Genomic DNA, 27,796 nt, shown 5'->3' with positions numbered 1-27,796 from the left:
GTCCGACAATTTTTTTAAGATTTATATTCTAAAATCATATTAAATCGAGGCTAAGAAATCGATTTCTTGAGATATAGGTGCAATTTAATCATCAATGTATATGTGCATATTCAATTTGAGTATGGTTGATAAGGAGTGAATCTGTAACTCAGAAAAATATATGGATATGTTTGATCATCATCAGATATGTGATTATTTATTTTATTTTATATATAAAATTGAATTTGTCATAATTTAATATTATTCAATTAAATATTATGTATAAATAATCATAAAAGAAAGACTAAAAAATAATATATAGTGGAATCAGATGATGGTGACTTAATTCTTTAATTCCAAAATTATGTATTATATAATATTACAATGAAAAGTGACAATCCTGAGGAAGTAGCCAAAGTTATGATCCATATATTAAAAGTAATTATATATTGGTGGGGTAGAATAATGTTTGATTTGATTTAATTACTGCATTATGATATTATTATTTTTACTTTTAAATAAATCATCATGTTATATAAATACTCGATTAAATGGTATTTAAATTTAAATTTTAACTTGGCTATAAATAAGTTAACAAATTGGATTTTAATTAAATTTATTTCCCGATGACTATCAAAGTGAAACATAATCTCACATCTAAATTCTGCAAATCAATAAGTATTCAGTTTTCGAATAAATTCGCTTTCAAGATTAACTTTCAAGAACACGCAACCTTAACTTTAATGAAATTCCCATTATATTACATATATCAACCATATTTTAAAAAAGAAATTATCATAATAAAAAAGGAAAGAATTACATACATAATCTCAATTCAATTTAATTTATTTTTTATTTTTGAAAACCCTTGCAAGGCATTACAGTAATTGAAAGGATCCAAAAAATCGAATGATTTTTCTTTTTTTTTTTTTAATCCAAATTAGATTTAACAAAATCAAATCGAATGCAATATATTTAATATGTAATTAATTATTATTTTTGAATTATATATTAATCATATAATAAATATATAATTGATTTAAATTTAATCATATTGGATGTGGATATGGTTAGAAATTATCCAAAAAAAACATGTGTGTAATAAAAGGGAAGAAGGCATTGGCGACCCTCCATATTCTTACCTTGCACACCCTAAACATCCCTTCAAATTTATTTCGGAGCCTCCTCCTTTAAGTACCAAAATCACGGGGGAGCGTCGGCGCGTGTCCCTCCACCCCTACATATATACATATCTCGACTCCCTTTTGTTTTCCTCTAAAATGATGTCTATTACCAAGAACAAGAATTAGACATCACTTCTCTCTTCTCTCTCTATCAATCAATCAATCAATTACAACAATTCACAACCAACACACTTTTTGTATACAATCTGTGTGTTGTTTGTGGTTTGGTGTGAGAGGAAATCATGGCGGCATGGGCTACCCTCACTCACTACCTTTCCTTGAGGACAAAGAAAACCAATCTTTACTACATGGCCTTAACCACCGTCCTCTGTTCCATCTTCTACCTCATCGGAATCTGGCAGCACGGCGGTGGAGCCACCTCCACCACCTCCGCCACCCTCCTCGCATGCAACACCAACAACCCATCAATAAAGACCACCGGCCACCCTAATCCCACCACCCTCTCCTCCGCCAACACCACAACCCTCCACTTCAACCCCCACCACACCGCCGAACAACTCGTCCCACTCTCACCCTCGGCGCGTGCCCTTCAGTTCCCCCCATGCGACCGCAAATTCTCCGAGTACACCCCCTGCCAGGACACGGCGAGATCATTGAAGTTTGACCGGGACATGCTCGTGTACAGAGAGAGGCATTGCCCGGAGAAGAGCGAACTGTTGAAGTGCCGAGTTCCGGCGCCCCACGGCTATAAGACGCCTTTCCGCTGGCCGGAGAGTAGGGATGTGGTTTGGTACGCAAACGTGCCGCACAAGCATCTGACGGTGGAGAAAGCGGGGCAGAACTGGGTCCGATTCGAGGGGGACCGGTTCAGCTTCCCCGGCGGTGGGACCATGTTTCCACGTGGCGCCGATGCGTACATTGATGACATCGGGAAGTTGATTAACCTCGGAGATGGCTCTATCAGGACCGCCATTGATACAGGCTGCGGGGTAAGTACGTATGTAATTCTTGAAATTCCTATTTATTTATTATCTTTATATATATATTTTTAATGTTGGGATAAACTTATTAATTATTATTTCTGTTTCCTAGTGTTCTAATTATTATAATTTAATTTATCAAGGTCAAATTGTGATAAGAACAACATAAATAATTGATGAGAAAAATATTTATTGGAGGTTTTATTAAAAAAATTATCTCTCTTTTTCAGTATGATCCACCTAATTAGAACATCTGTTACCAAAAAGAGCCTGTAATCTCACCAATAATAAGACTCTCTTGACCACATTGCATGTAATAATTATTCAAAGATTTGAATAATTGAAATTTGGTAAAAAAAAAAAAAAAAAAAATTAGGCCCTCCTTGATTCCGAACCAGCTAGGTAATGTTAACTGGCTTGTCGAGGTTATATCCCCATATAAGTCAATGGTTACTTGTCGGGGCCAAAAACCATTTTCTTTGGATAAACAATTGATTTTATTTTTTCTCTTTTTAATTGGGTAGATTCTGGGTAATTATTATTTTGACGCAGGCTTGTGTGTTTGTATTCACATAAACTATCTGTTGTTCGATTACATTCATAGTTACGTGTGTACAAATTCACATGGATGAGACTGAATTCCGCTTGTTTATTATTATATTACAATTATAAAATAACAAGCTAAACCAATGTTGAATTAAATGTACATGGATCCATGGTTTTGCAGCTTAAATTTTGGTGCTTTAATGAGAATGTCTGGCTTGGGGCAAAAACCAAGGGGCCGTTGAATATGGTGCTTTTGTCACGTAGGACAGACGTGTGGGTGGGCTAGTCAGTCAGTGTTAATTAATTAAATTATTAAATAATTCCATCATTATTTTTCAATACTAACCTTTGACTTTTACTATGGTTTTGGTAGATCATATTAAATACATATCTTTCTATCTCTCCATATATTAAATCATATTTAATATAATTATGTTACGTAATATTAATTCGGTCTAATCTTGAGCCTGAATAAACATACCCTTTGCGATATTCCCTCAATTAGGATCGAAATTGTTGAGTCATGATGAAATTAGTGCGTTAAATATCGCGGGGGGGGGGGGGGGCGTGGTAGATGAGTGGTTGTAACTAATTCAAAAAGTTTGATATTTTTCTTGGTTCACACTCCAAGAATTAATATGATTTTACTGAAAACAAATAATAGACGAGGGACTTGGGAAAGGAACTGAAACTTCCGACTTTCGGAAGAACCATGATGGATTTAGTAATGATCCTTGGAATAGCAAATGCTACTTAAAACCAACTCTTTTCTTCATTTGGTTGTCTTCTCTTTGTTTTGCTTTCGATCTTGCTATGAGGAAAATGTAGAGGGTTGGTAAGAATGATCTTATCCGGAGGTATGGTGTCTGGAAACTTTTGTTTTGGTCCGATTTAGGTTGATATTATTGAGTATGCAATAAAGTTGTTTTGATTGTCCCTATTGTAGTGTAGAGCCTTGTCACGATTTTTAGGTGGTCCTGTCAACAATAATCTTGCAGTTTTTGTGGTTCTTGCTTTTAACATTTTCCTGAATTTCTAGAATGAACCATGAAAAGAACTACCGTGTTGTTTTTCCCAAACTATCTTGACAAAAATGTTTATTCTCTTTTTCTTTTATGATATCTTTTGGAGGGACTTGATTTGTGTACTTTTTCTCAACTATATGTCTGCATTTCTTGACAAAAGAAGGTTTATTGTAGTAATTTTTAAGGAATAACTAGAAATCTTTTGGAACTATTGGTTTAAGCATTTTTGACGCAGGGGAAGGCTTTTTAAAAGTTTTAATGAAGTTCGACTTGGTAAATATTAGACGTAAAGTATTATCAGCAGTGAAGTCAATGATGCGAATTTCGGACTGCATTGACTTAACAACGTTGGCGTTCTGTTTTTCAGGTTGCGAGTTGGGGAGCTTATTTGCTCTCTCGGGACATCCTACCGATGTCGTTTGCACCAAAAGACACACACGAAGCGCAAGTTCAGTTCGCCCTCGAACGTGGAGTTCCTGCCCTGATTGGGATCATGGCCTCCGAAAGGCTGCCTTACCCTTCAAGAGCTTTCGACATCGCTCATTGCTCCCGTTGCCTGATCCCTTGGGGCCAGTACGGTAATGAATGTATTTGTAGTAGAAAACATTATCGTCCTTTGTAATGTAATAATGGAAAATATATCGAGTTTAACGTGTGAAAGTTTGAAAAATCTTGGAATAGATGGACTTTACTTGATTGAAGTCGACAGAGTTTTGCGGCCTGGTGGATATTGGATCCTCTCCGGGCCACCTGTCAACTGGCAGAACCACTGGAAAGGCTGGAACAGAACCCGAGAGGACCTGGACTCGGAGCAAAATGGGATTGAGAGCGTTGCGAGAAGCCTTTGTTGGAAGAAATTGGTGCAGAGAAATGATCTTGCTATTTGGCAGAAAGCCACCAATCACCTCCATTGTAAATTGAACAGAAAGGTCTTCAGGAAGCCTCCCTTCTGCCAGGGCCAAGATCCAGATAAAGCATGGTAATTAATCCTTAAACGTCGAGATTCACATTCAAGATTCATGAGTTACGCGCTTTCTTAATGTAAATGTGAGTTTCTACTATTGCAGGTATACCAAGATGGAAGCCTGTCTGACTCCCCTACCTGAGGTGTCCGACGTCAAAGAGGTCTCCGGTGGCGAACTAGCTAAGTGGCCGGAGAGATTGACGGTTGTGCCGCCACGGATCCTAGCCGGTAGTGTAAAAGGAGTCACGGAGGAGAGTTTTGTGAAAAACACAGAAATTTGGAAGGAGAGAGTTGCACACTATAAGTCCATAGACTTTCAGTTAGCAGAGCCTGGCAGGTACCGCAACTTGCTTGATATGAACGCCGGATTGGGAGGTTTTGCAGCTGCACTCGTCAATGATCCCGTTTGGATTATGAATGTCGTCCCGGTTGAGGCTGAAGTGAATACCCTCGGCGTTATCTACGAACGTGGACTAATAGGAACTTACCAGAGCTGGTACAGTATATCCTTCCTCAACCTACTTAAAACACTCTGTCTTAAGGCATGCAGTTAACCTAGTAACGACCGTGTTTCCGTAATATCAAAGATACCTGTTATTCTCCGCGTTTATATACATCCCCAATAATTTACTTTTATTACAGGTGTGAGGCCATGTCGACCTACCCACGGACATACGACTTCATTCATGCCGACTCCATATTCACCCTCTACAAGGACAGGTACGATCCCACGATTCGTTCATAAGTCACGATACATTGTGAAAAAAACGACGAGTAGTCACAGATACTGAAATACACCGTCTTATCGACGTTTTTCAGATGTGAAATCGAGGATATTCTGCTAGAAATGGACAGAATTTTACGGCCCCAAGGCAGCGTGATCATACGGGACGATGTCGACGTCTTGGTGAACGTGAAGAGCATAGTAGACGGACTTGCATGGGAAAGCAGAATGACTGACCATGAAGGCGGCCCTCATGTGAGGGAAAAGCTCCTCATTGCAACAAAGCAGTACTGGACAGCCCCTGCACCTGATCAAGATCAAGATGTCTCCAAAACAGCTTCATAGTATACATACAACCAAGTTTCTATGTCTTATTGCTTCTTTTATGTCGATAATTTTTTTTAATAATTCATTTTTTTTTAAACCTTTTGGCATCTTTTTTATTTTCATTTTTTTTTTCGTGTTCTCAATTAACGTTACATGTCGAAAAGAGGAGAGATTTTTTTTTTGCTTTATATTTGGGGCATGGAGCATTGTTGGCTAATATTGAAATATATAATATAGTTCTTTTATTATAAAAGGATATTATACCTCGCATTTTATTTAATTTATGCTTATATGTTATGTAAAAATATATATTTTTTTTAAAAATATAAGTAACAAAATTTGGTATAAATATAATTTTGGTCCTCAATCGCAACTATCCCAACATAAGTTGTATGAACATGAGGTGTGTTTATTAGAAGAAATATGAGATTCTATAAAGATTACATCATCATAAATATTTTAGAAATTTATTTTATACATATAGCATATGGAAGTTCATAAATAAAATAAATTATTTAATGTTATATTTGAGTTGATGAAATTAAAATTATATTTTATCAATTATCGATGTCGAATATTATAAAATGGAGTCATTTATCATTTTTTCAAAACTTTTCCTCAAATTTAAATATGAAATAACGTAAATAAAACCCCCCCTTTTTTGTGTTCAAAGTTCAATATTTATATTAAAATATCTATACTATCTATTAAGGGGGAGATCCTAAAGGTAAAATATGAATTGCTTAATTTACCGTTAATATGTTTATTCTCTACAAATATTTAATTCATAAATTTTATTAATAATTTATTATTCACACTTAGTTAAATTTTATTTACTTTATATATTAATTATTCATTTGATCTTTTTCATTCAAATAATAAAAGAATAAATATATATACGCATCTATAGTACTTCAATCACTATTATTAATTACCCCTTTGGAAGATATTATTAATTACCCCTTTGGAAGATAATAAAATAAATATACATAAAATTTTCACAATTTTTTTCTTTTCTGGTAAGTATTTAAAACAAGGGTAAATTACAAGCTCTCTTAAGATTTTTCATAATTACAAATATTCTTTATTATTAGAAAAATTATAAATATCCTATAATACTAATAATTATCTAACAAATACGCCTTCGTGATAAATTCATTGTAGGAGTATTTGTTAGACGATCATTAATTTTGAAAATTACAAATACCCCTTAAAATTAATAGTTCGTGATAGACGATCATTAATTTTAAAAAAATATATATAATTTTTTAAATAACTATATATATATAACACTATGACAAACATTATAAGAAGCCAAAAGTTTACCATTAAAACAAATGTTGAGAACTTGATGTTGAAGTAAAGAAAAGATGCATTAACAAAAATGAAGTTTATTGTGGTGGGGGTGGGAGTGGGGGGTTTCCGTTTAACTCCACAGCCTAAAAGGGAAATTGAATGAATTCTTTTGTATTTATATTTGTAGCCCAGAAAGCTCCAGTCCAATCTCATTCAACCCCTTTCTCGCTTCTGCTTCTGGATACAATTATACCTACAGCATTCCTGTATCCTGTACATGGCTTCTTGATAGAGGGTAATTCAATTCTTTCCCAGTTCGACTCTGACATTGTTCCTCTGTTGTTTGGTTGGTGAGGATGGTCATTAGATAGTAAGTATTGGTGATCGGATTTGTATCTGCAATCGCTAATTCTTTAATTCACGATTGGATTTCCGCTCTTCGCTGAGGTTTTTCGTGTTTAATTCGTTGATTTTGGTGATGTTCTTGATTTCTTCTATTTTGGTATGTGATTTGAATAAGCTCTTTCGTTAGCTTTTTTCTGCAAAAGACTGAAATTTGTTGGGAAGGCGAAGCGGAGGTTTTACTGGATTTTATCAGAAATATATGTCTTTTTAAGCAATGTTCTCTCTCTCTCTCTCTGTGTAGGAAGTTTGAATGTTTCTTTTCCTTATTTTTTCATGTGCGGGCCATTTTGGTTACAAATTTTGAACTTTTATGCACAGAAATATGTCATTTATGAGCGCAGAAACTTCTAGCAATTGACTGATTATGATCTTTTAGGGCAGTTTTAGTGCTGCCCGATTCTCCTCTCTCTTTCCATATTGTTAAAAGTAATCTGGTATGTACAGTTGATATTTCAAATTAGTTGCGAAAAATTGGAAGGGATGGACCATAAAGTGGAGACTCAAGTCGACTTTCTGCAATGTCTTGAGACAGACGTGTGCTTGTATATCATGAGTTTCTTAGATGATCCAGGTGATCTAGTTCGGGCAAGTGTTGTTTCACGCTCTTGGCACCAATTTGGTGAGTGATGCAAGTTGAAATTCTATACTCTGTTCAAATGGTCAACTTAATATGTGCACTGCTTTGCTTATTTCTTGCAATTAAAGCTGAAACAACAAAAGTTACGTACCGCTTTCTCAGTTGTATTATTCTGTCACGTGGCATTGTTTGAATTATAACTAATGCTGACTGATATCGTCTGCTCCATTTTGATGAACTTTCTTTTAACAGGTTTATATCTTTTTATTCTTTTGTAACTTTGTAAATGTTATTAGAATTTGTGCTAGTTATATCAGTCTTGGTACCGTAGTTTATCTCATGCACATGGATTGACACATGCTACAATCACAAATGCATTATAAGAAGCTCGTAGATGTGCTGAACTTGTGAACCTAAGTCTGAAAAAGTATCTTAGTAGAAATTTTTTGGTTGGAATTAAGATTGTAATGGTGTAAAGTAAATTGTGCTACTTGAAGATAAGAAAACAGGAGATCGGCCTTTTCTTTGTCTTACCTAGGCTTTCACTTTTAATTGATTTTTAAATTCTAACCAATTGGTACGACCAACCAACTCCTGAAAATCGGTAATGTGAAACTGACAAAATTTACCTTGCGCACCCTTGTCTGGCAAAAGGTAAAGGGACACAAAGTTTCATTTATCACACAAATGGAATTATGAGGCTCCTTTATCATCATTTGGAAGTTTCCTGTCCGTTCCAAGCCAAATAATTCTGCATCTTTAATGTTGAAACGCAATGTTAGTGCTTCTGTGCACTTTGTATGAACATGATACAGAAATAATGTTGAACCTCCTGGGACTGAATTGCTCTTTTTCATTCAGTAAATCACCATGATTCTATATACTCAACAATTCCTTTTGGATGAGATTGGATACATTTTTCTATTCCAAAGCGTTAAAAATTGTATTAGAAAGAAGAAAGAAAAGTCTTTATAAGGAAATAATACAACATCTCAAATTATGGTGTCATTTCCTTTTCCAGTGATTGCAAGTGGACTGGCAAAGCAGTTGTGCTTAAAAGCATTCCCGCAGCTCCACAATATTATTGATGTTGTTATTGCAAGTGAAGGGACGATAAATTCTATTGAGGAAAAAACCCACAATGCCATGGAACGGGAGATTCTTGAGAGGGATCATAAGGTATATGCAGCTCTACTTCAGGCCCTCACAAGATCAAAGGTTTGTCCTAAGGATTGCATAGCAAATGCAATTAGCGCGTCCAGCACTGACAATTACCCAGATGAAAGTGTTGTCAATACTCTAAATCCAAGGGACAGATTCATTAGGCGGGCTTCATACTGGTCAAGTAAAGGACAAAGTAATCCTGAAGTGCCTGAGATGTTAATTTATAAACTAAGAGCCGGAATTTGGGTTATTACTGAGATCGATATTCAACCATTTGAAGGTAATTGCTCAATTTTGATTTTTTCTTCTTGTCCTTTGGTCTTATGCAACTCATGTTTTATTTAATTTTAATCTTTGGTTTTTAACGATGTTGTTACAATATGTTGCCTATTCAGCTTTTTTCCAGCCGGACAAACCAATATACTCCGCAAAATTTGTAAGATTCCGAATGGGTCATCCAAAATCCCCAAGAGAGATTGGAAGTGACCTCCACCATTTGCCATTACAGAGACCTGCTGATGACAAGTTTGTATGGACTTACACTTCGCCAGAGTTTCCAATGGTGCAGGTGTCGTATTTTTTCTTAATTCAATTGAAACAATTCCATAGTTGTTTTCTTTTTTGTCTTAGTTAGAAGAAAAGTGTGAGAACTGCCTGAAGAAAGTTGTTGAATAGGATATGAATCTCTGTGGTCCAACTTGGAGATGGCTCCCAAATAGTACTAAGTGGAAGGAGTGAGTAAGAAGTGGAACCAGCTAGGATCTGGGACTATTTTATTTTTATTTTATATCTTTTTTGGATTTGTTGGGTTCATTCTTCTCTTTTTGGGTGGGTGATGGGTAATTGACATGATCTCCTTGTTTCTTGATTGGAAGTTTAGACATTCTTGGCCAGTGGAGTATATATTGTGTGCTTTAAACCTTCTGTTGTATTTTGCAACTTCCTTTTGTGGTTAAAGCAATTTTATTGGCTAATCTGAAAATTTTGTCACCAAATGCTCATGCTTACATGATTAATCTTTCTTCCAAGCCTGGCTAGCAAAATGGATAATCCATACTAGAATACTCATGTTCAGTAGTGATTTTCTCTGAACAGGAGAATCGGTTGCAGCCATTCGAGCTACCAGAACCTGTCCTTTGTGTTGGCGGATATTTGCAGATTGAGTTGTTGGGTAGGGTTCAGAGACAAGAGATGGATGGATTATTCTACATATGGTAAGTCTTCTGTGCTTGCAGTTATGACAAGATTTGCAATGTTTTTGCACGTTATTCTGTTGACTGGTAAAGGATGATGATTTAATATTTTAGGGATAATAGAGAACCCCCTAAACTTTAGGTGTAGAACAAAAAGACCTCTCGAGATTGCAAAATTCAACTCAAAACCTTCTAAAGTCATGTTTTATATTATAGACTCCCTTTGGCACTTCGATGTTCAGAAGGAATTTATTTTAATGTTAAACGTGACTGTAGGTGTTAGAGTGTAAGGATTCTCTCATTGCATGCCTAAATTTTAGAGTGTGTTAGTTTAATTATCTCTATTATATATTTGTGCTTTGTGTGCGTCTCACTGACATCACTGCATGCAGTGTGTGTTATTTAAGCTTTGTGTGCGTCTCACTGACATCACTGCATGCAGTGTGTGGTATTTATGCTTTCTGTGCATCTTACTGACATCACTGACTGCAGTGTGTGTTATGTTCGTGTTCTGGGACGACCCCTCTTTCCTACATTTGAAATGGACATGGTCGAGCCAGATGGAAAGCTCTTGCTCAAGTACTACCCTGAAAATCTGACCTCTGTCCTGCAAAGCTCGTCAAGCACTGAAATCCCTCGTCTGCGCCACCTAGAAGCAGAGATGTTGGCGGAGCGACTAGGTTTGCTGGAAGACTTGCTGCGTGGGATACAACAAGGGCCTAACAACCCCTTTATTTGGGATGAAGATGATGATGATGAAATCAACGGCGGTCTTGTTCTGTAATTGTGCTTATATGTTTGATCTTCTCAACTCCACCCCATTTCCAAGAGTAGGACTGTGTATAGCTCCACCCATGGTTTTTCTTTTTAGTGCTAATGTTGTTGGGAACAAGAGCATGTCTATTGGCTTCTTATTTCTTCTGATAAGTTGTCTTTGATAAAGAATGGTGTGACTTTAGTTGATAGATATAGTACAAGGAGCTTAGAGTATCTATATACGACTGCGCGATATATATATATATATATATCTCTTTTTGTAAACTCAAGTTTAATTATAAAATTTGAATAAATTCAAACTAATTATATAATAAGTATATTATTGTCCAATTTAATTATGTAGTGAAATATACTTGTAATGTGATTGATTTGATGAAATATATTTAGAATGGTGAAATATTTGAGATATTAAACTTGATTTTATATATTTATTAATGATGATCACATCCATCAAAGATGAGAATAGAGTCGAGATAGTCGGACTTTACATCTTCTTGATCCAATCAAATCGAGAGCGCATTACCGTCTTTGAGTTGGATGAAATCATAAGTATGTACATACGTTCGTGAAGTAATTTCCTACTCTTTGGAGTTGATGGATCTTTGAAAAATGAATAGCAATCCAACCAAATTCACAGTTGTGTGGGATTTAGTTAAAATTTATTGAAATTGTTTTGTTTGAATAAATAATTTTAATAAGAAAAACGAAAATGGGAAAAAATGCACATATTTGAATTTCAATTTACGAGAAACGAAGAAAAGGCATAAAGATTTGGTAGAAGGAGACAAATATTACAGGAATCGTGCTTCTAAGAAGCAACCCACCCACCCCCCCCTCCCCCAAGACAACAAAAAGGAGAGAGGAATGCAGAGATTCTATTTCTGTAGTTCAGTCCTTCATATCTACTCACTGCGTTTCTGACATTGAATCTCTCTTGAAAGGTACATTTCTCTTCTTTTCTTCCTGCTTTCAACCCTTCTTTACTACATGTATGGGTGAATCACTGCTTCAAATTCTTAAATCTTGTGTTTTTCTCAATTGATTGGCTTTTTACAGGTTGGATCTTTAAGGGAAAAGAGATGAGTTCAGATTATTCCTTTCTGTACTAGAGAAATCTTACATGAATTAATAGCGTAAAATTTTTTGGACCTTCTTTTTTTGTTTTTCCGGTTTCCACTTTGAGGTCCGTGTTAGGGTTCAATGTGTTTTTCGCTTTGCTCCTCACGAAATGGTGCTGAATTTAAGTTTTCATGACTTATTGCTATTGCCTTATAAGGGTTTATGAGATCAGAGACCCCTTAAGCCGGTTTTCAATTTTTCCTCTTCTTCTGGCTTTTATTTTTTGCTTTCTTTTGATTTGATATCTAAGTTGAGGCCGGATTTCACATATCTTCTATTGTCAGGTTCAAATTACAATAACTCCAATTTTCTGCATTTGTTATTGTTAATGCGCAGGGTCTTTTAGATGGCGACTGGTAGAAATTTTATGGATTATTTTGAAATTGATGTGATCTCCAATGTTCTGGGATTCTTGAATAATCCAGCTGATCTTATCCGTGCCAGTGCAGTTTCGCGCTCTTGGCGCCATCATGGTGAGCTGATTGACACTTTACTTGTTTCTTTGGGGTTTCATCACCAATTGCATTGTATTGTTCCCCCTTTTAGGAGATTTTGGCCGTTTATTCGACAAAATACTCTTGTTTTGGTAACTTTTAGTGGCCGGCTGTCAGGATTTCCTCTGTGTTGGTTTACTTTCTTGCTCTTGTTTTGCATGCATGCTTTTGTTTTTTTCTTGTGGTTCATTGATAAATCATTGCTCCAGAGAATTTGTTGAGGGCTGTTACTGTCAGTATCTGGCCGTTGACTCGATCGTGGCATTAACCCATTCGTAGATTCAACTTGGCCCACTTCACTGATTATGGACTGCTCTTTTAACTAACCTGGGAAACTTAAATAATTTTCAATTGGACCATATATGCTTCAATTTTCTTGCTTTGCGAATATCCACTGTGCAGTACCAAGCCTATGTGCTGGCAGCATGAGAAACCATCGAACTCCTATTTCATGTTTGGATTATCACTGTGCTATAACGATTATCAGCATCAAGTGCCAAACAGCCAAAGGTCCAAGTTTTCTGCTCATAGACCTCCTGTCCTGGGATACATGAGCATGAGGGCAATCCTTGTATTTATGATACAATTTGCAACACAAAATTGGTTAAACATGCTTGTCATTTTCTTTCAATGTTAAAGAAGAACGCAGACTTCTATAAAGACTAAAGTTCTTTCTATTCAGAGGTCACGATCATTGTGAAATACCAAAAGTTCTTTTCATGACTTATTCTTTTACTTTTTCTGCATTCGTACGACAGAGGTTTATCCTGAGATCATCAAGATCTGCATCAAAGTTTGTAAGAGGGAATGTTTTATTGAAAGTTTATTCATCAAGATTTCATATTTGAATTGGAAAAGATTATGTGCAATAACTTCTTCTGAAGTAGCATCATCAATGAAATTTATCTGTTGATCTCTAAGCGGTTGATATATACAGCTTATATCAAGTATATAATTGCCAAATTGGTTACTGCTACTTGGTTATTTTTAACTATATATGTCATTCAATACCTTGAGATGGAAGATCTTATCTTGTCAAGATTCTATTTCTATTAGTCCATCTTAATCTGCTTGGTCTTGTAGTTTTGAGTCTTTTGACTTAATTCACCGACCATGAGATGCTTCTCTTCATCACCATTTTTACAATGTGCTCATGAACGATCATTGTTCCCTTCAAAGATTGTCCATTTGTTATCTATTTGTGTTACCACCATATCATGTAGCTATCAGTTTCTTGATTGAATGTTAAGTTACTTTTGCTGAGGTTTTAAGTGTAGAATCAATTTCGTGTCATTGAACTTAACCCCATATTCGGGCTATTTTTTCCAGAGTGAGATTTTAGTGGCTCTCCTTTTCAGATCTGACAAGGGAGAATAAAAATAAGATTTCTCATAATGCCTTTTGTTTTGGGCAGTGGTTGCAAATGGCCTTTGCAAAAAGCTTTGGTTGAGAAAGTTTCCTCAAGTTACCAATGTTGCCTATGCAGTTGAAGACAGTGACGGAATAACTAAACTTTCAAATATTTCATCAGGAAGTCCCGCAAACTGGGAGGCTCTCAAGAGGGATCATAAAATCTACTCTTTTCTATTACAGCCTCTAGCAAAGCCAATAATTTCTCCCAAGGACTGCTTAGGATTTCCAATTGGTGCTTCCAGTACGGATCATGATCTAGCTGAAAATGTTATTAATACTCTGACACCAATTGACAGATATCCCGGCGGTGCTTCATACTGGTCTAGCAAAGGAGAGAAGGACCCTAATGTGCCTGAGAATATATTGTACAGACTAAACACTAGTATCTCAATTGTGACTGAAGTCCATATACGACCCTTTCAAGGTGATACTTTGGCGTGAATTGGTTTTGCTTGCATGTGTTTTTACCATCTGTGGTCTAATTTTTAGCAGAATTCTTTCTCTCTCTTCAGCATTTTGGGAGCCTGGAAGGCCTGTTTACTCACCGAAGTCAGTGCGGTTTCGGTTGGGTCGTCCGAAATCCATGGTAGATGTGGAGATTGATGTCTGCCCAGTTCAACAGCCTTCTGTTGACAAGTATATATGGACATATACTTCACCAGTGTTCCCTATGGCACAGGTTATCTATATTGTAGTTTGTGCTGATCCCAGAATGCTCTCTTGTGTTGTAATTCTTTTATTTCCCATCTTACATGGTTCACATTTTGGTTCCCTATTTTTCTTTACTATTTTCAGAATGCTGTCTTCAATTCTAATTCTTTCCTTTTCTCTCATATAGTTCCATTTCAGTTGCATATTTTTTCTCTTCCCTTTAGGGTATACAAATATTTGTCTTTTTCTTTTTGCATTTTTCTTTTTCTTCTTCTATCTTTTATTTATGTAGATGTTTTGAGGTTTAGCTATCAGCATGTGCTTATTCATCCCGTGTTTAAAGGATTTCTATTACATGATGATGCCAAATGTAGTTAAGGAATCTTCTAATTTCCTAACCTAAGTTGCAGGCCATTTTCCTGGGACATTCTAATTGTATCTTTAGTTCTGTTAGTTTACTTTCTCAGTAAAAATTTGTTTAGGCACTTTCTGATGTTCCATGTTATGTTAAAATTTGGTTACTTCCCCTCAATAGTTTGCTGGCTTAATATTGAATGCAGGATTTTGTGTATGAATCATTTCCTTTTCTTCAGTTGCATCAAGGAAATAGGGGGGGGGGGGGGATTAATGGCTTTTATGACGTTTTCTGCTTAAAATTTTCCAATATCTGATCAGGAATCATGCTTGCAACAATTCAAGCTACCAGAACCTGTTGTTTGCGTGGGTGGAATCTTTCAGATTGAACTGTTTGGCAGGGCTCGGAGAGGTCCAATAGATGGACTGTTCTACATATGGTGAGTCTCACGAGATGTCCTCTTTCCTTCTCTTATCAGAATCTTAGGCATACATCAGTTCTATTATGTTGAGTGGTGAGACTGTAAAGCAGTAACGGAAATTTTCTTTTTCTAGATTATAGTTGAGCAATAACTATCAAGATAAATGTTTCTTCTTTTGTAGCAGACAATAGATTAATAGACCCTTAATAAGATTTCATGTATTACACTTTATCAGTTAGACAATTCTCCTTATTTGCGATGAATTGGAATTTGAAAATCTTCACTGCAAATGATTCTCCCTATTATTCTCTTCTTGCCCTCTGTGGAAATACCAAGCCATATGGGATAGTGAAGCATTTTCCTTAAGATAAAATGCGTAAATTAAAAAAGCTAACTCTGGTGTTATGGTCAATGGGATGCAGTTTGGGTTACATTAGAGTCCTGGGGCATTCCCTTGAGCCGGCATTCAACCTTGAGATGTATCCATCAGGAGAGCTGCAGCTGAAGTATTATCCTCATGCTCTTGAAGTTCTTCATCGAAGCTTTTCTGGTGAACGTTCTTCATCTGTAGACGAAGCAGAGAGTGAAAGGCTGCTGCACAGGGCGGAGTTGCTGCTGGAGGAGATGGCTGAGGAGGTACTTGATGAATGGGATTAAGCTGAGGATGGGTATTAAATAAAGGTCCTTATTCTGTAAGGCGAACTAGTTTGATGCACTGGTTTATGTCCAGTTCTTGCTGCATGTATGTTGAAACAATACTAGCTACAAAATACTAAAACGTATGAGGGTGTCTCAATACTTTTTATATTTATAATTTATGGTTTACTTGTTACCAAGTATTTCTTCATTTGCTTCCTCTGTTTCTGTGTGTGTGGCATGTCATTTTATCTGTTGAATGGCCATTGTCTCCAAATTTTGTACTTCCGCGGAGCTCTAGGATCTAACTTTCTTTGAGGAAAAGGGTTGAGATTGAGCCCTTTTACTTGTATATGTCCATGTGCATCTTAGACATCATCCTGATAACTTGGCTTTTAATACCATATACTGAATCAATATTGCTTAATGCTACTTTCACCGCCTTATCTCCTACTATTTTCACCTGTAGCCATATTTTTGTTCAATTTTCAGGTACAGATTCATGTTTACCATGAACTATTATTATGACATTTTGCTTTTGCCTGCCTGCCTTTCTCATCTGTCTATCTATAAAACACACGCACCTACAAGTGTTCTTAAGTGAACCGACCAAAAGTATACCTTTAAAATGTTAATATCCATATAAACTTCTTGTTCTTTTCGTCTTCTCTTTTCTCTCTCTAATTCATTATTAAGTTTTTATTTCTTTTATCTCTTGTATATAAACTTTTTACTCCTTTAAATATCATATTTATTCTTCTCAATTGCCTTAATTTGATACACATTAAAATAGTCCAAGTACGTGGGTTCACATAAAAAATTTAATACATGTTTTGAATTTTATTTAAGCAGAGATCGAGTGTGCCAATTATATTAATATTTATAAAGCATGTACGTGACCCCAAGATTTGCAGAAAATCTCTGTTTATAAGGTATCCGGCCTTATATTTCTAATGTATGCTTTAAGTAGAATCGCGCCATGCCTCGGACATAAAGAAGCCGTACTAAAAGAGAAGCGAACCAGGAAACACAAGCAATACCAAGAGGAATGCCAGATTGGGGTGGATGCAACATCAAAATGTACGATAAACCTGCTGGATTTAAATCATACTCGTAAATGTATAAATAGTAGGCATTCTTTGGTTCAACTGAGAAAAACCTAAAACAGGACATCCATATATTATTGTTACACTGTGCGGAACAAAATGAAGAAACACAAAGGTGGGTTAAATAAGTGAAATTTCAATCAAACCCAACTTGTTCGCAAACTGCTCCAATTCATCCAGCTCCTATGTATAAATAATTGTTTCACTGCACTGAGGCCCTTTCACTAGGTAAGCTCGCTTCAGGGAGCCTTGGCCTTCGTTGGAGATGGTAGCAACTGCACAGAGCATTTCATCAGTGAATATTGCGACTATCATAGAAGTGTAATTAGAGTTAATTCTTCTTCGATTTTGGCAATCCAAAATCACGTCACTTGGGGACTTTTTATATATAAATCAAAATAGTTCAGAGCTACTTTGGCATGAATAACTCAATCAGGTGAACTTTAGAAAAGGTATAAAGAGAAATGCCCATATAGCATCATATGACACATCATGAAAACAGGGATACCTGGTAGCAGGAGATGAGAGAGCTCACGAAACCAAAGGCACCCGTCACACGAGGAGTGACTTTCTTGGGTGCCAGCTGAAGCAAGCCAACTGCAACCACTATATCCATGCCTGCTTTAACTAGGGCCAGAGATCTCTCATTTGATTTTTTAAGCTTGCTCCGATATTGTTCATTCTGGTATGAAAATGCAACAAATGAGCAGGAGCAAAGATACCATTTACCATAAGTCTAGGTTGAAACTTCAACTCATCTAATAGGGCTCAGTGGCAAACCTTATATTTGTCAGTATTCTTCAGTTCTTTCTCCAACTTCTTCACTGATGCTGAAAGCCTTCCAATTTCGCCAATCTTAAGCAACAAGAAGGAAGCCCAACAAACATACAACAGCTTAATCAACTCACAACAATACAAAACATGCTGAGGCTAAAGAAACACAAGGAGAGAGATTAGTATACCTCAACCAGTGTGGTGCAAACTGAAGACCCCAACCAGCAGAAAAGAGAGATCCTCCCAATTAGTTCTGTACGTTCCTTGTTCTGCATTAGAAAAACTTTTGCTTACTCATAAAAATTCTTATGAGAACTATGTCAAAATAGAATAATTCTAAGACATACCTTGTATATGCCTGTCCTACCTAACCACACGATTTGATCCAGAAACAAGAAAGTGGACAAGAGTGCATTTTTGGACTGAAACAGATATGAACTAGGAGGTCAGGATACAAACAAAGAATTTGGTAAAAAACAATAATTAAGGAGTTAATACCTTCCCCAGCAAAATTAGAGGGAGTGGAGTTCCGGGGGCACTTGGGCTAATGAGAGCATGGAGATCATTGATAAACTGAAAAACGAAGACATACAGAAACTAGCTCAAGACCAGAGAAATGAATATGAGATTAAAACAGCTCTTCCTGCTACATACTGTATCCACCCACCTGGAAATCTCCCTGCAGAAACTATATACCATATGCACTACATTCATCAAAGAAACTGTTATAAGTGCTGACCTTAAACAAACGAAAAACTTTTCGAGCCAAGCTAGTTGATTTGTCAACATTTTGTGCTGTACCAGGTTCTCCATTACTCAAAAATTTAGAACCATATTGTATTGCCCTGCATATTTTATCCCTGGCTTCAGCCTTGTTCAGATACAGAACAGCAAGTGCAAGCTCAGCTCTGGCGACATCCAACGAACTCATGTTTTACCTGGCGAACCTGAAAAGCTAAGAAGGAAATCAACTCAATTCACATTTGAATTAATAATGTGCAAGTTACATAACTAAGTAGGTCACTACAGTATATCTTCACTGTTAACATGCCTAGCTCCTGGAAAGAGGTAGACTCTGTGCTGCCCTTCAACATTTGAGGCCTACATAGGGCATTTTTCTAATTTACATTAAGAATTACATAGTCATAGAGAAAAACTGGCACCACAATCTTCTGGCTGCCAAACAGCCAAGCATCCCCAAGGTCAATACCTTTTGCCTTCTCAATATCAATATTCCAGTAGCCACATCAGATTGTAAGGGTGATATAAATGCAATTTCTGCTATTTCTCCTTCCTTATAACTATATCTGGTCAACAAACACTATTATTTTTTTACTTCAGCTCATCACCTTCTACGTTACATGAGACATTCTTTATCAGGCAGAGCTTTAGTCCAAAGTTAAATGAACAACCTTAATTACTCCAACTTCTTCAACTTCTATATGAGATATTTTATTAATTCTCATTTGTACTTCATAAAGGAGAGCCGCAGCGATAAGGGTACATGCATGTAGCACACAGGTAATAATCCGAGTATTGGTCACAAATTGAAGCATCAAAAAAGAAAGTGAGATATTCAGTATATCCTAGCTACTGCAGTACACATCATCCGACCAAACCTTCAAATGGATTTCAAAGTTTCCATCTCAGCATCTGCTTATTGATACTCCGGAAGTGAACTAACAGGTTACTATGCCTAATCTTCGAATGCTAATATCTTAATCTAACCGTGATGTCAGCTAGAAGAAAAAAAACACTTCTTTTCACTATTCTTCGAAAGACTATGGCGATACATGACTTAACTCTATGGTCAACGCCTCCAAATTCATATTAAACTACTGTAGGTCAGAACACCAACTCTTAAACGAGCTATGTAGCAACCATTGGATCTGTTTTCTATTGTCCCATAGTCAACCAAGATCACGAACCAAAAATATCAGCCAAAACGGAAGAAGTGGCTCGTCCAGAAGTGTCGATACCAACTAATTTCTAAACTTTACTCCCTCTTATTACAAAGTTCAATTGAAAAAAACAAAAAGAAGAAGAAGAAGAACTGGACCGAGCTCATAGCTGCAATCGGCATCGATTCAATCACATACACAATTCCAGAATACAAAACCACAAAACAGAACCTCACTACAATCATATCAAATTAGAAAAGGAAAACAAAAAAAACCGAGATGAATCAAAATATAAACTACCGAGCTGAATCCAGGAAAATCACAAACGCGAAATTCAAAAACTCTCATACCTGAACTTGAAATCAGTAAGGAATCAAAAAATCAGGACTTCAGATGAAAATCAATACACGTATATATATATATATATATAAATTTAGAAAATAGGAATAGCAGTTATTACCGGGGTCTGTGCCGTACCCTTTCGCCTTGAAATTCACAATATTACTCTACTAATTATCTTCTCCCTCTCTCTCTTCCTTCTCAGAAAAACAGCGTAGTACCATAATTTATTTCGTAGATGATGATTAGATAAGAGGCGTGTTTGGTCCTCTCTTTTCCGCCGTTTCCGATTTTTTTTCTTTTCTTTTATTTTTCTTAACAAAAACGTGGATAATGATACGATCATTTTTGGGCTTCATGTCAATGGGCCACTGCTGATGGTGTAGATAAGCCCAATTTCAAGCCCAATATAAGAAGTGGGCTTTATATGGTATGAACCAAAATTCAAACACAGAAAAAAGGGCCTACATTCTTTGTTATTTATGAAATTTCTTTCTTTTTTAATTTTCTCTTGTGGGTGGGTGGGTGGGGTGGGGTATATTTATGGAAGCATGCATATGTAATTGTTCCTCAACTGGTAGAGGTTAAGAAGTCATTTTCAAAGTGCTACCCATTTCCCAACTCCACCATTCAATCTCAAAATAAATGTTTATATGGTAGAAATAAGGTTGAAAATGATTTGAGTCGAGTTCAAATATATTATTTTTAAATTTTGTTTTGAATGAAAATTGAGTTTGAATTTAATTTTATTTTGATTATTACTTGAATCGAACTCAAATAAATTTAAAATTGGATCATAAATTGAGTATGAGTAATTTGATATTTGTAAATAGGGATAATTACACTCCCTTTTCCTGAGGTTTGGTGTAATTACACTTAAATTTCCTGTAGTTTGAAAAATTATATTTAGCACCCATGATGTTTGCTTTCATCTAATGAATAAGTCGTCCCATTAGTAAAAAATCACTAAATTTGCTGATATTAATAAAAAAAAAAAATAAAAAATTAATATTTACCCCAATTAACTTATTACTCTTATTGCAGGTTAAACAATTTTTTTCCATTATACACTTATAATGGTGAAAATATGCATCCCCACATGTATTAACCCATGAAAACGTATGAGGGTAATTTGGTCATAAGAAAATTTATCTGACTTGAAATAAATTAGTAATAAGTCAATCGGGGGTAAATATAGATTTTTTTTCCTATTTTTTTTTGTTAGTATTAGTAAATTCAATGAATTTTAACTAATGAATGGACTTATTTGTTATACAGAAGCAAACCTCACGGGTATTAGCCCAAACCACAGGAAGTTTACGTATAATTACATTAAATCTTTGGAGAAAGTTGTGTAATATCCCTTTTAAATATATATAGGACTCGAGCCTACAAACCTATCAGAAAAAAAAATTTGTTCTAAGTTGGTTTGTTGAATTTAACAAAAATTAAATTGAAATAAACTTTTATTGATAAATGCAATCAAGTTTTGAATAGATGAATTTAAGGCGTAAGTGGAGATAAAGAAAGAAACAGCCGTAATGGTAGTGATTCTTTTAACAAACCCCATCTTCCATGATGTCACATTTTCATGTGCCATTCTTTTCTGATTCGGGCAGTAACATTACGACCTCAACACAAGAAAAAGAGTTTTGGTTGAATTCATCTGAGAAAATCATTGTTGAGCAATCGAATCATCAGTTAATAATTGTACTTAAGTTTGTGCTGAGTCTTGACCTGCTCAATCATGATTCCAGATCGATAGCCAGAAACAGGAAAAGAACAGACATAAGATAATGTAGTCTGAATACGAGGATTATTAAATTCCTTTACACAGATAGAGGCCATTTGATTAAATAGATTAGAGAGAGCTTTTATGCTTCTCAGTACATATTGCTACCGCCACTTTGTTTCATTCAGAGAATGAAACATCATCAAACACCAAAAATATACTCCGCTTATACAACAAGAACAACAACTTACATCTCTCTTCTTCCTCCTACTTCTTGCTGAATAGACTTTTCAGTTTACCTCTTTCTAATCGTTCCAGTAGTTTCTTCGCACCCGGAATATCCATTTCCGTCAGCTTCTTGAGATAGCCAATCGCCCCGTATGAAATCATCAGCTTCTTGCATTTCTTGCTCGATGAGAGCAACATGAGGCAAGCGACTGCATATTTTTTGGCGGTGTTGTGTGGGCTGGGATCGAGCAAAGCCACCAAGTTCGGCACACTTTTGTCGTCTTTTTTTATGTCTCTGCAATTATGGGAAAAGGTCATCAAGCTAGCAATCGCTTGAGCTGCAACTTCCCTTACATTATTAGCTTTTGCCTCCAGCATTCTTACGAGGAAAGGGATACATCCAGCTTCACCCACTGCTCGTTTCATTTCTGTGGAGCTACAGATTCGGCAGATTGCTGATGCTGCTGCTTGCTGTGCGCCGAGAGACCCGGATCTGAGCACGTGCACTAACCGTGGGAGAAGACCTATGGAGATTAAAACATCCATGGAGACTAACCCAACCAAGTTTCTCAATGCCCCGACTGCAGATTCTTGAGGCAGTGGACCGTCTAAATAGGCCAGCAGGCTCCTTAATCCGCCTTCTGAAATAACTGATCTCTTGAGATCATCGTTACATGAAGTGAGATTCTGCAAGCATTCAGCTGCATACTCCTTAGATCCCAACAGAATCCCACAATCAAGAAGATTAATCATCACTTTGACAATCCCTTCCTCAGCTAGCGCTTGCCGTGCCTCCGGCACAGCAGATATGTTTTTTAAAGTACAAGCTGCAGCAGCTTGTGAAACAGAATCACCAGTTCGACAGATCTCAATCAAAGGCCTAACCCCACCATGGCCAACTATGGAACGTGCCGTTTCAGATGACATGGACAGCCTTTGGAGAGAAATCGTAGCCTTTTCTTTACCGACAGCACCGCCAGATTCTACAAGCCTTATGAGGGGTGGGAGCACACCTTCCGAAACCAGCCAATTCTCACAACTCCCGGACTCTGCAAGTGAGCAGATCACAGTTACAGTTTTTTCTCTGATTCGAGGAGAAGTAGCCGTGAGCAACTGGACTAAAGCGGCAATATTGCTTCGTCCTATTACGGCCAACACATTCTTTTCATCCTCTTTCATGACTTCCACAAGGCTGTCAAGAGCTTTATGCTTTGCCTCCAAGTGGCCGATTTGAAGTCTGGCGAGCAATTCTCTCAAGTTCCCATGAACTGCAGCTTCAGGTTCTGCCGAAGTACTAGCCACAGCCGACGGAAACGAAACCTCACCAAGAACTCCAGTCTTGATCAAGAGCCCACAATCACGCAGATTCAAATCTAGTTTCCCAGCCAGTGCATCAAGATCACTTTGCATTCGAAGCTTCCCTTCGTATTTCTCCTTCACACAAAGCTCCGCCAACTCATTTGCTTCATTCAATGTCTTGGAAACAGCCTGCAATTGCTCCTTACAAAGTGCATTCTTCGAGAAGCAAGGATGGCTAGACAAGTCTGATAATCTCGACGGAATCTGCTCTAATTTTGAAATTATCGTCTTCCACCTCCCTGGAAACCCCTTAACCTCCCTGGCCTTCTCCAGTGCCTTTGGAACAAGACCTTGTGCACAAGACAGCCATTCTTCAGTTGAAAGGCTATCAACAGCAGTATTCTTTCCACCGTCTTCAACCATGATTCTCAGTCAAACTATTGCCGGAGCTGAAAACAACTGAAACATTGAAAAATCAAACCTTAAACACAATGGCCGGATGAAAGAGATGCAAAAATTTCTAATCTTTTGACAAGTACAAAGCTAATTGGATGTGAATCTTGCAGAGAGAGAGAGGGAGAGAGAGATGCATTAGTTGGTTAGATGTGGAATTCGAAGGAAGACAAACCTCCTTTCTTGGTAGCTTCTCAGATGAGCAAAATGTTAAAAGACACAGATTTTTGTGATAGAAAAATTGAAGCTGTGGAGTAGTTGCAATCATCCAAGAATATATTATACATTAGTCAATTAAAATAAATAGATAAAGTGGGTCGACATTAGGGGCTTCGAGAATCTTGCATGATCACAAAATGCTCGTTTACTGAAAATGAGAGCCGACAGGTAATAACAAAGTACCTAATGAAGCACCCCACGAGTCTACTCAAAAGAAACCCTTTATAATAGACATCATTTACACAAATGATGTCTGAAAAAAAATTTACTCCCATATAAATATATCAATCAGCTAATAATACAATGATGAAGATGTAGAAAGACAGTAGATGAAAGTGAAAGAAGGAACTTTCCAACAGCCGTCACTGCCGTCCAATAAAAGCTGATGTCAAACTTTACTGTCATGACCAGTCTACCCTCGGCAGATGAATTTGGTTGAGGAATGAATGCATTAAGGTAGAGAAGCAAATATGCCTTCTCTAAAGGGGTAGAGTAGTAATTGAAAAAGAAGGTAGCTTTACTTTTCAACTTGTGAGTTGCATACTTCCTCAAGATAATTACTGCATTTTTCTACAAGACTTGGATAGCTTAGAATGAGAACAATTGTGAGGCCAAAATTGTATGGAGAGGCCCACAAGTATAACTTTGAGAAATTCTGCAGTTTTAATGTATATGAACATTTGAAAGGGAAAAAGACTTTGCTTTGAAGAGAAGATAGGAGTCTCCATCTCCAGTTGTACATATATATGTGTATTCATGTGTGGAGTGTATTCTTGAATTTCTGATGGGCCAAACACCCAAAAAGAAAAATCAAAGAAATTGATGCAATAAATACCCAAATGATTAAAATAAGAAATACTACCTCAAATCGCTCTTGTCTTTTGCCTAACATTCAAGGCACTCAACACCTTTTTCTGCCAGTGCTTCACTACTTTTCTGCAGCAAAAATCACTCTCAGAAAATAATGCATCATAAAAATGGTAGATGAATCTGTATTTAAACCATTCTGCAAATTTTTGGGGTCTGAATTTAAAAGGAAAAAAGAAGGAAATTCTTCCTTTCTTTTTCTTAAACCTATCACCGACTTGAAACAGGTCTCATGAAGAGTAAGCATGAAAAGACAACTTAAAGAACCAATCTTTAAGAAACAGATATTAAGGAGAGAAATCCCTTTTTTCAGCCAGAAAGCAACCTTATATAACTCCTTACCATCTATGTCTCTCACCTTCCCAAATTTTCGAAGAATCCTAGATATTTTGTTATAGAGAAGAAGGAAAAGCGATCTTTAATGCTTAAACTTCCGTGAAAATAAACAAGCCCAGAACTGCAGTTTGATCCAATAATTCCTTCTTAAAAAAAAAAAACTTTAAAGAAGAACCCACGAAGCCAACCGAGAGAAATACTTTTTCCCTGGAGAATTGAACTTCAAGAATTTCTTAAAAAAAAGCTGCATTCTGGAATCTCAACTTAACCACGATCCAGAAAAAGAAAGAATCCCACAAAGACCTGGCCTTGAAAATCACACACACACACACACACTTCTTCCTCTTCTCACTCAAACTGTTTTATGGTTTATCCAGAATTAATAGGTAGAAGAAAAACCAAAAGGAAAACAAGGAAGATGTTACCTTTCCTAGCGCAGGAGAGAAAAAATTGAAAGGGTGGTGGAATACAAGCAAGTATTTCTTGGTAACAAGAGAAAAAAAATATAATGCAAAGAATCTCGAAATTGAGAAGCAGCAGAGCACAGAGAGTAGTCAACTACTACTACTAATACATACATACATTCGGTTCTGAAAACAGCTCACCATTTCAAAGTTAAAAGTACTGGGGCTTTAGCGCAACCAGACAAAACGCCCAAGAAGAGAAGAAACGACTACTCATACTCTTAAGTTCAAAATTCCAACAAACGATTTCAAAATCAAAAACTCGTTTCTCTCTCTCTCTCTCTCTCTACAGAAGAAGAAACTGTCAGAGCTGTCTCCCTCTCTCTCTCTAGAACATACTGTATTTTAATATTGGCATTCAAACAAACATTGGTGTAAAATATGGTAAATTGAGTGCGTGAACTGTGTGTGTGCATGGTGGGGCTGGCTGGCATAAATGTCGAGCAGAATGAGGGGGGATCGGACGGCGAGGATGAAGCGGAGGAACAGTAGATCCGACCGTTGAGATTGGTCGAAATTTGAAAGTGCTTCGGGGAAAACGAGGACGAGGTGCTGACATGGCAGGAATAGTGCGCCACGTCATAGTTGGGGCCGGTGGGGTTCATGACGGTGGACTTTTTCCTTGTGCACGTGTTGGGAGGTGAGATCGTCTTAGTGTGGGGGGGGAGGGAATGACCCTTTTGGCCTTGGCTACTTTAATTGCCAGTTATGTTCAAAGTTGCCACTGAGTACTGAGTAGTTTGATTGTGTTAGGAGGTGACAATTTCCAACACACACACATTCCCAACACAAGTGCGATTTATTTGTTATTGTTCTTGTAGGGATTGACCCATTTTGATTTGGATTAGTATCTTTAGTACCGTTGGCAGCTTCATGATAAAAAGGGGTTCATAAATGTACGATTTTAAATAAAAGAGTATGATTTTGTACGGATGATGTATGTATATGGTTAATTACAATGATTTTTCTGATTTGGCATAATTATAAATATATTTTTATTATTTAAAAAATTACCAATATTTCTCTGATGTTAAGTCGGACGTATAATAAATAGTCAATATCCACAATTAGATTTTCATCTATTTTTAATGGTGAACTAATTAAAATACCCGTATGGATTAAGAATTATAATTTCACTTGTTTCATAAAAAAGTTCTGATTTTTTTATTGATTGAGTGGATAATTTTTTAAAATATTTTTATTCACTCCATCATACTTTTCTACTAATTTTTAATAAGGAGATAGTTGAAAATTCCATACATCTATTAAAAAATTACATAATTTCATCACACAACAGGAATATTTATAATTTTTTAAATAATAAATAAATAGTTTTAATTATATCAAATATTATGAGAGATGGTTGTAAATTAAAAAATAAATAAATAGGGCAAGGGTACCATCCGCTTAAACTAAGTAGACGCTAGTTTAACCTAGGGCTAGGTGACCATCATCAGTCATCACCCAAAGTTGCATAGTTGCAATTGATGGATGGCATCATACCTCATTCCAAATGCCAAATCGGATCGTGTGACGTTAATTGTGTGATTATAGAGTGCATTAATGTGCGTAGTTGGCACCGGAGCTTAATTATTCAGAGACGTCGACAGCCAACCACATTAACTATTATTATTATAATACCAAAAACTAATCCTCAAATTGAATGAAATTTGAAACTTTTGACTTCGTAATTCTAAAAAACACGCAAAAACAAAAAAGAAAAAGAAAAAGAGAAGAAGAGTTTGATTGTTGGAGTTGAAATTTATGATGAGAAATCTTGCAGAGGGAGGGAGGCAGGAGCGTGCTATCTCTTTCAGCTTTGAGAATGGCAACGGCAGAGGGGACGCCGTCGTTTGTCGATGCGGAGCAACCCCTTTTTCCCTTTTC

General features: G+C 36.5%; 5 protein-coding genes across 16 annotated transcripts; 3 read left to right on the top strand and 2 right to left on the bottom strand.

Moving 5' to 3' along the window:
• Positions 1–1,114: 1,114 nt before the first annotated feature.
• LOC105172029 (putative methyltransferase PMT15) lies at positions 1,115–5,946 on the top strand. Its single transcript, XM_011093372.3, has 6 exons — positions 1,115–2,113; positions 4,043–4,253; positions 4,357–4,654; positions 4,743–5,135; positions 5,282–5,359; positions 5,459–5,946. The coding sequence occupies exons 1-6, from the start codon at positions 1,406–1,408 to the stop codon at positions 5,706–5,708; spliced, it is 1,938 nt and encodes a 645-aa protein (XP_011091674.1). The 5' UTR covers positions 1,115–1,405; the 3' UTR covers positions 5,709–5,946.
• A 1,140-nt stretch (positions 5,947–7,086) lies between these two features.
• On the top strand, positions 7,087–11,319 carry LOC105172019 (F-box protein At4g00755). Of its 2 annotated transcripts, none has more exons than XM_011093360.3 (6): positions 7,087–7,281; positions 7,836–8,010; positions 8,990–9,412; positions 9,528–9,700; positions 10,228–10,346; positions 10,818–11,319. In XM_011093360.3, exons 2-6 carry the CDS (start codon positions 7,872–7,874, stop codon positions 11,107–11,109), a joined length of 1,146 nt encoding a protein of 381 aa, XP_011091662.1. In that variant the 5' UTR covers positions 7,087–7,281; positions 7,836–7,871; the 3' UTR covers positions 11,110–11,319. The 2 variants fall into 2 exon arrangements, with proteins under 2 accessions (XP_011091662.1, XP_011091652.1); XM_011093350.3 differs by having other exon boundaries at positions 7,087–7,356.
• A 565-nt stretch (positions 11,320–11,884) lies between these two features.
• Positions 11,885–16,402, top strand: LOC105172006 (F-box protein At4g00755). Of its 2 annotated transcripts, XM_011093338.3 has the most exons (7): positions 11,888–12,043; positions 12,159–12,235; positions 12,558–12,694; positions 14,130–14,552; positions 14,641–14,807; positions 15,455–15,573; positions 15,978–16,402. In XM_011093338.3, exons 3-7 carry the CDS (start codon positions 12,568–12,570, stop codon positions 16,210–16,212), a joined length of 1,071 nt encoding a protein of 356 aa, XP_011091640.1. In that variant the 5' UTR covers positions 11,888–12,043; positions 12,159–12,235; positions 12,558–12,567; the 3' UTR covers positions 16,213–16,402. The 2 variants fall into 2 exon arrangements, with proteins under 2 accessions (XP_011091631.1, XP_011091640.1); XM_011093329.3 differs by lacking the exon at positions 12,159–12,235 and having other exon boundaries at positions 11,885–12,043.
• Positions 16,403–17,272: 870 nt separating this feature from the next.
• Positions 17,273–20,591, bottom strand: PEX11C (peroxin 11c). Of its 5 annotated transcripts, none has more exons than XM_011093291.3 (8): positions 20,433–20,591; positions 18,811–19,018; positions 18,570–18,644; positions 18,419–18,493; positions 18,260–18,340; positions 18,078–18,152; positions 17,806–17,979; positions 17,273–17,572 (listed from the first exon to the last, which is right to left on the bottom strand). In XM_011093291.3, the coding sequence occupies exons 2-8, from the start codon at positions 19,000–19,002 to the stop codon at positions 17,537–17,539; spliced, it is 708 nt and encodes a 235-aa protein (XP_011091593.1). In that variant the 5' UTR covers positions 19,003–19,018; positions 20,433–20,591; the 3' UTR covers positions 17,273–17,536. The 5 variants fall into 5 exon arrangements, with proteins under 5 accessions (XP_011091593.1, XP_011091600.1, XP_088742067.1 ...); XM_011093298.3 differs by having other exon boundaries at positions 18,811–19,026; positions 20,433–20,590; XM_088885941.1 differs by having other exon boundaries at positions 20,450–20,575.
• A 1,509-nt stretch (positions 20,592–22,100) lies between these two features.
• Positions 22,101–26,269, bottom strand: LOC105171946 (ARM repeat superfamily protein). 6 transcript variants are annotated; one of them, XM_011093227.3, is made up of 3 exons: positions 26,051–26,269; positions 25,105–25,178; positions 22,101–24,029 (listed from the first exon to the last, which is right to left on the bottom strand). In XM_011093227.3, exon 3 carries the CDS (start codon positions 23,991–23,993, stop codon positions 22,311–22,313), a length of 1,683 nt encoding a protein of 560 aa, XP_011091529.1. In that variant the 5' UTR covers positions 23,994–24,029; positions 25,105–25,178; positions 26,051–26,269; the 3' UTR covers positions 22,101–22,310. The 6 variants fall into 6 exon arrangements, with proteins under 6 accessions (XP_011091529.1, XP_020549545.1, XP_011091537.1 ...); XM_020693886.2 differs by having other exon boundaries at positions 25,105–25,173; XM_011093235.3 differs by lacking the exon at positions 26,051–26,269 and adding an exon at positions 25,871–26,035.
• Positions 26,270–27,796: the final 1,527 nt, after the last annotated feature.

The sequence above is a fragment of the Sesamum indicum genome, linkage group LG1 (assembly GCF_026168435.1).
Source record: "Sesamum indicum cultivar Baizhima isolate 11 linkage group LG1, ASM2616843v1, whole genome shotgun sequence".
In the NCBI taxonomy this organism is placed as follows: Eukaryota; Viridiplantae; Streptophyta; class Magnoliopsida; order Lamiales; family Pedaliaceae; genus Sesamum; species Sesamum indicum.
Note: the sequence above shows the minus strand (reverse complement) of the source record. Positions and strands in the feature narration are given on the sequence as shown.

Excerpts from the sequence above, each read along its gene's own strand:
- LOC105172029 (XM_011093372.3), top strand. The coding sequence starts at position 1,406 with ATGGCGGCATGGGCTACCCTCACTCACTACCTTTCCTTGAGGACAAAG. Across the intron at positions 2,114-4,042 it reads CCATTGATACAGGCTGCGGG|GTTGCGAGTTGGGGAGCTTA; the intron begins GTAAGTACGTAT and ends TCTGTTTTTCAG. Across the intron at positions 4,655-4,742 it reads CAAGATCCAGATAAAGCATG|GTATACCAAGATGGAAGCCT; the intron begins GTAATTAATCCT and ends CTACTATTGCAG.
- LOC105172019 (XM_011093360.3), top strand. The coding sequence starts at position 7,872 with ATGGACCATAAAGTGGAGACTCAAGTCGACTTTCTGCAATGTCTTGAG. Across the intron at positions 8,011-8,989 it reads ACGCTCTTGGCACCAATTTG|TGATTGCAAGTGGACTGGCA; the intron begins GTGAGTGATGCA and ends TTCCTTTTCCAG. Across the intron at positions 9,701-10,227 it reads CAGAGTTTCCAATGGTGCAG|GAGAATCGGTTGCAGCCATT; the intron begins GTGTCGTATTTT and ends TTCTCTGAACAG.
- LOC105172006 (XM_011093329.3), top strand. The coding sequence starts at position 12,568 with ATGGCGACTGGTAGAAATTTTATGGATTATTTTGAAATTGATGTGATC. Across the intron at positions 14,553-14,640 it reads CCATATACGACCCTTTCAAG|CATTTTGGGAGCCTGGAAGG; the intron begins GTGATACTTTGG and ends CTCTCTCTTCAG. Across the intron at positions 15,574-15,977 it reads GATGGACTGTTCTACATATG|TTTGGGTTACATTAGAGTCC; the intron begins GTGAGTCTCACG and ends AATGGGATGCAG.
- PEX11C (XM_011093291.3), bottom strand. The coding sequence starts at position 19,002 with ATGAGTTCGTTGGATGTCGCCAGAGCTGAGCTTGCACTTGCTGTTCTG. Across the intron at positions 18,645-18,810 it reads AAGTTTTTCGTTTGTTTAAG|TTTATCAATGATCTCCATGC; the intron begins GTCAGCACTTAT and ends TTCGTTTTTCAG. Across the intron at positions 17,980-18,077 it reads AGAATACTGACAAATATAAG|AATGAACAATATCGGAGCAA; the intron begins GTTTGCCACTGA and ends TTTTCATACCAG.
- LOC105171946 (XM_011093227.3), bottom strand. The coding sequence starts at position 23,993 with ATGGTTGAAGACGGTGGAAAGAATACTGCTGTTGATAGCCTTTCAACT.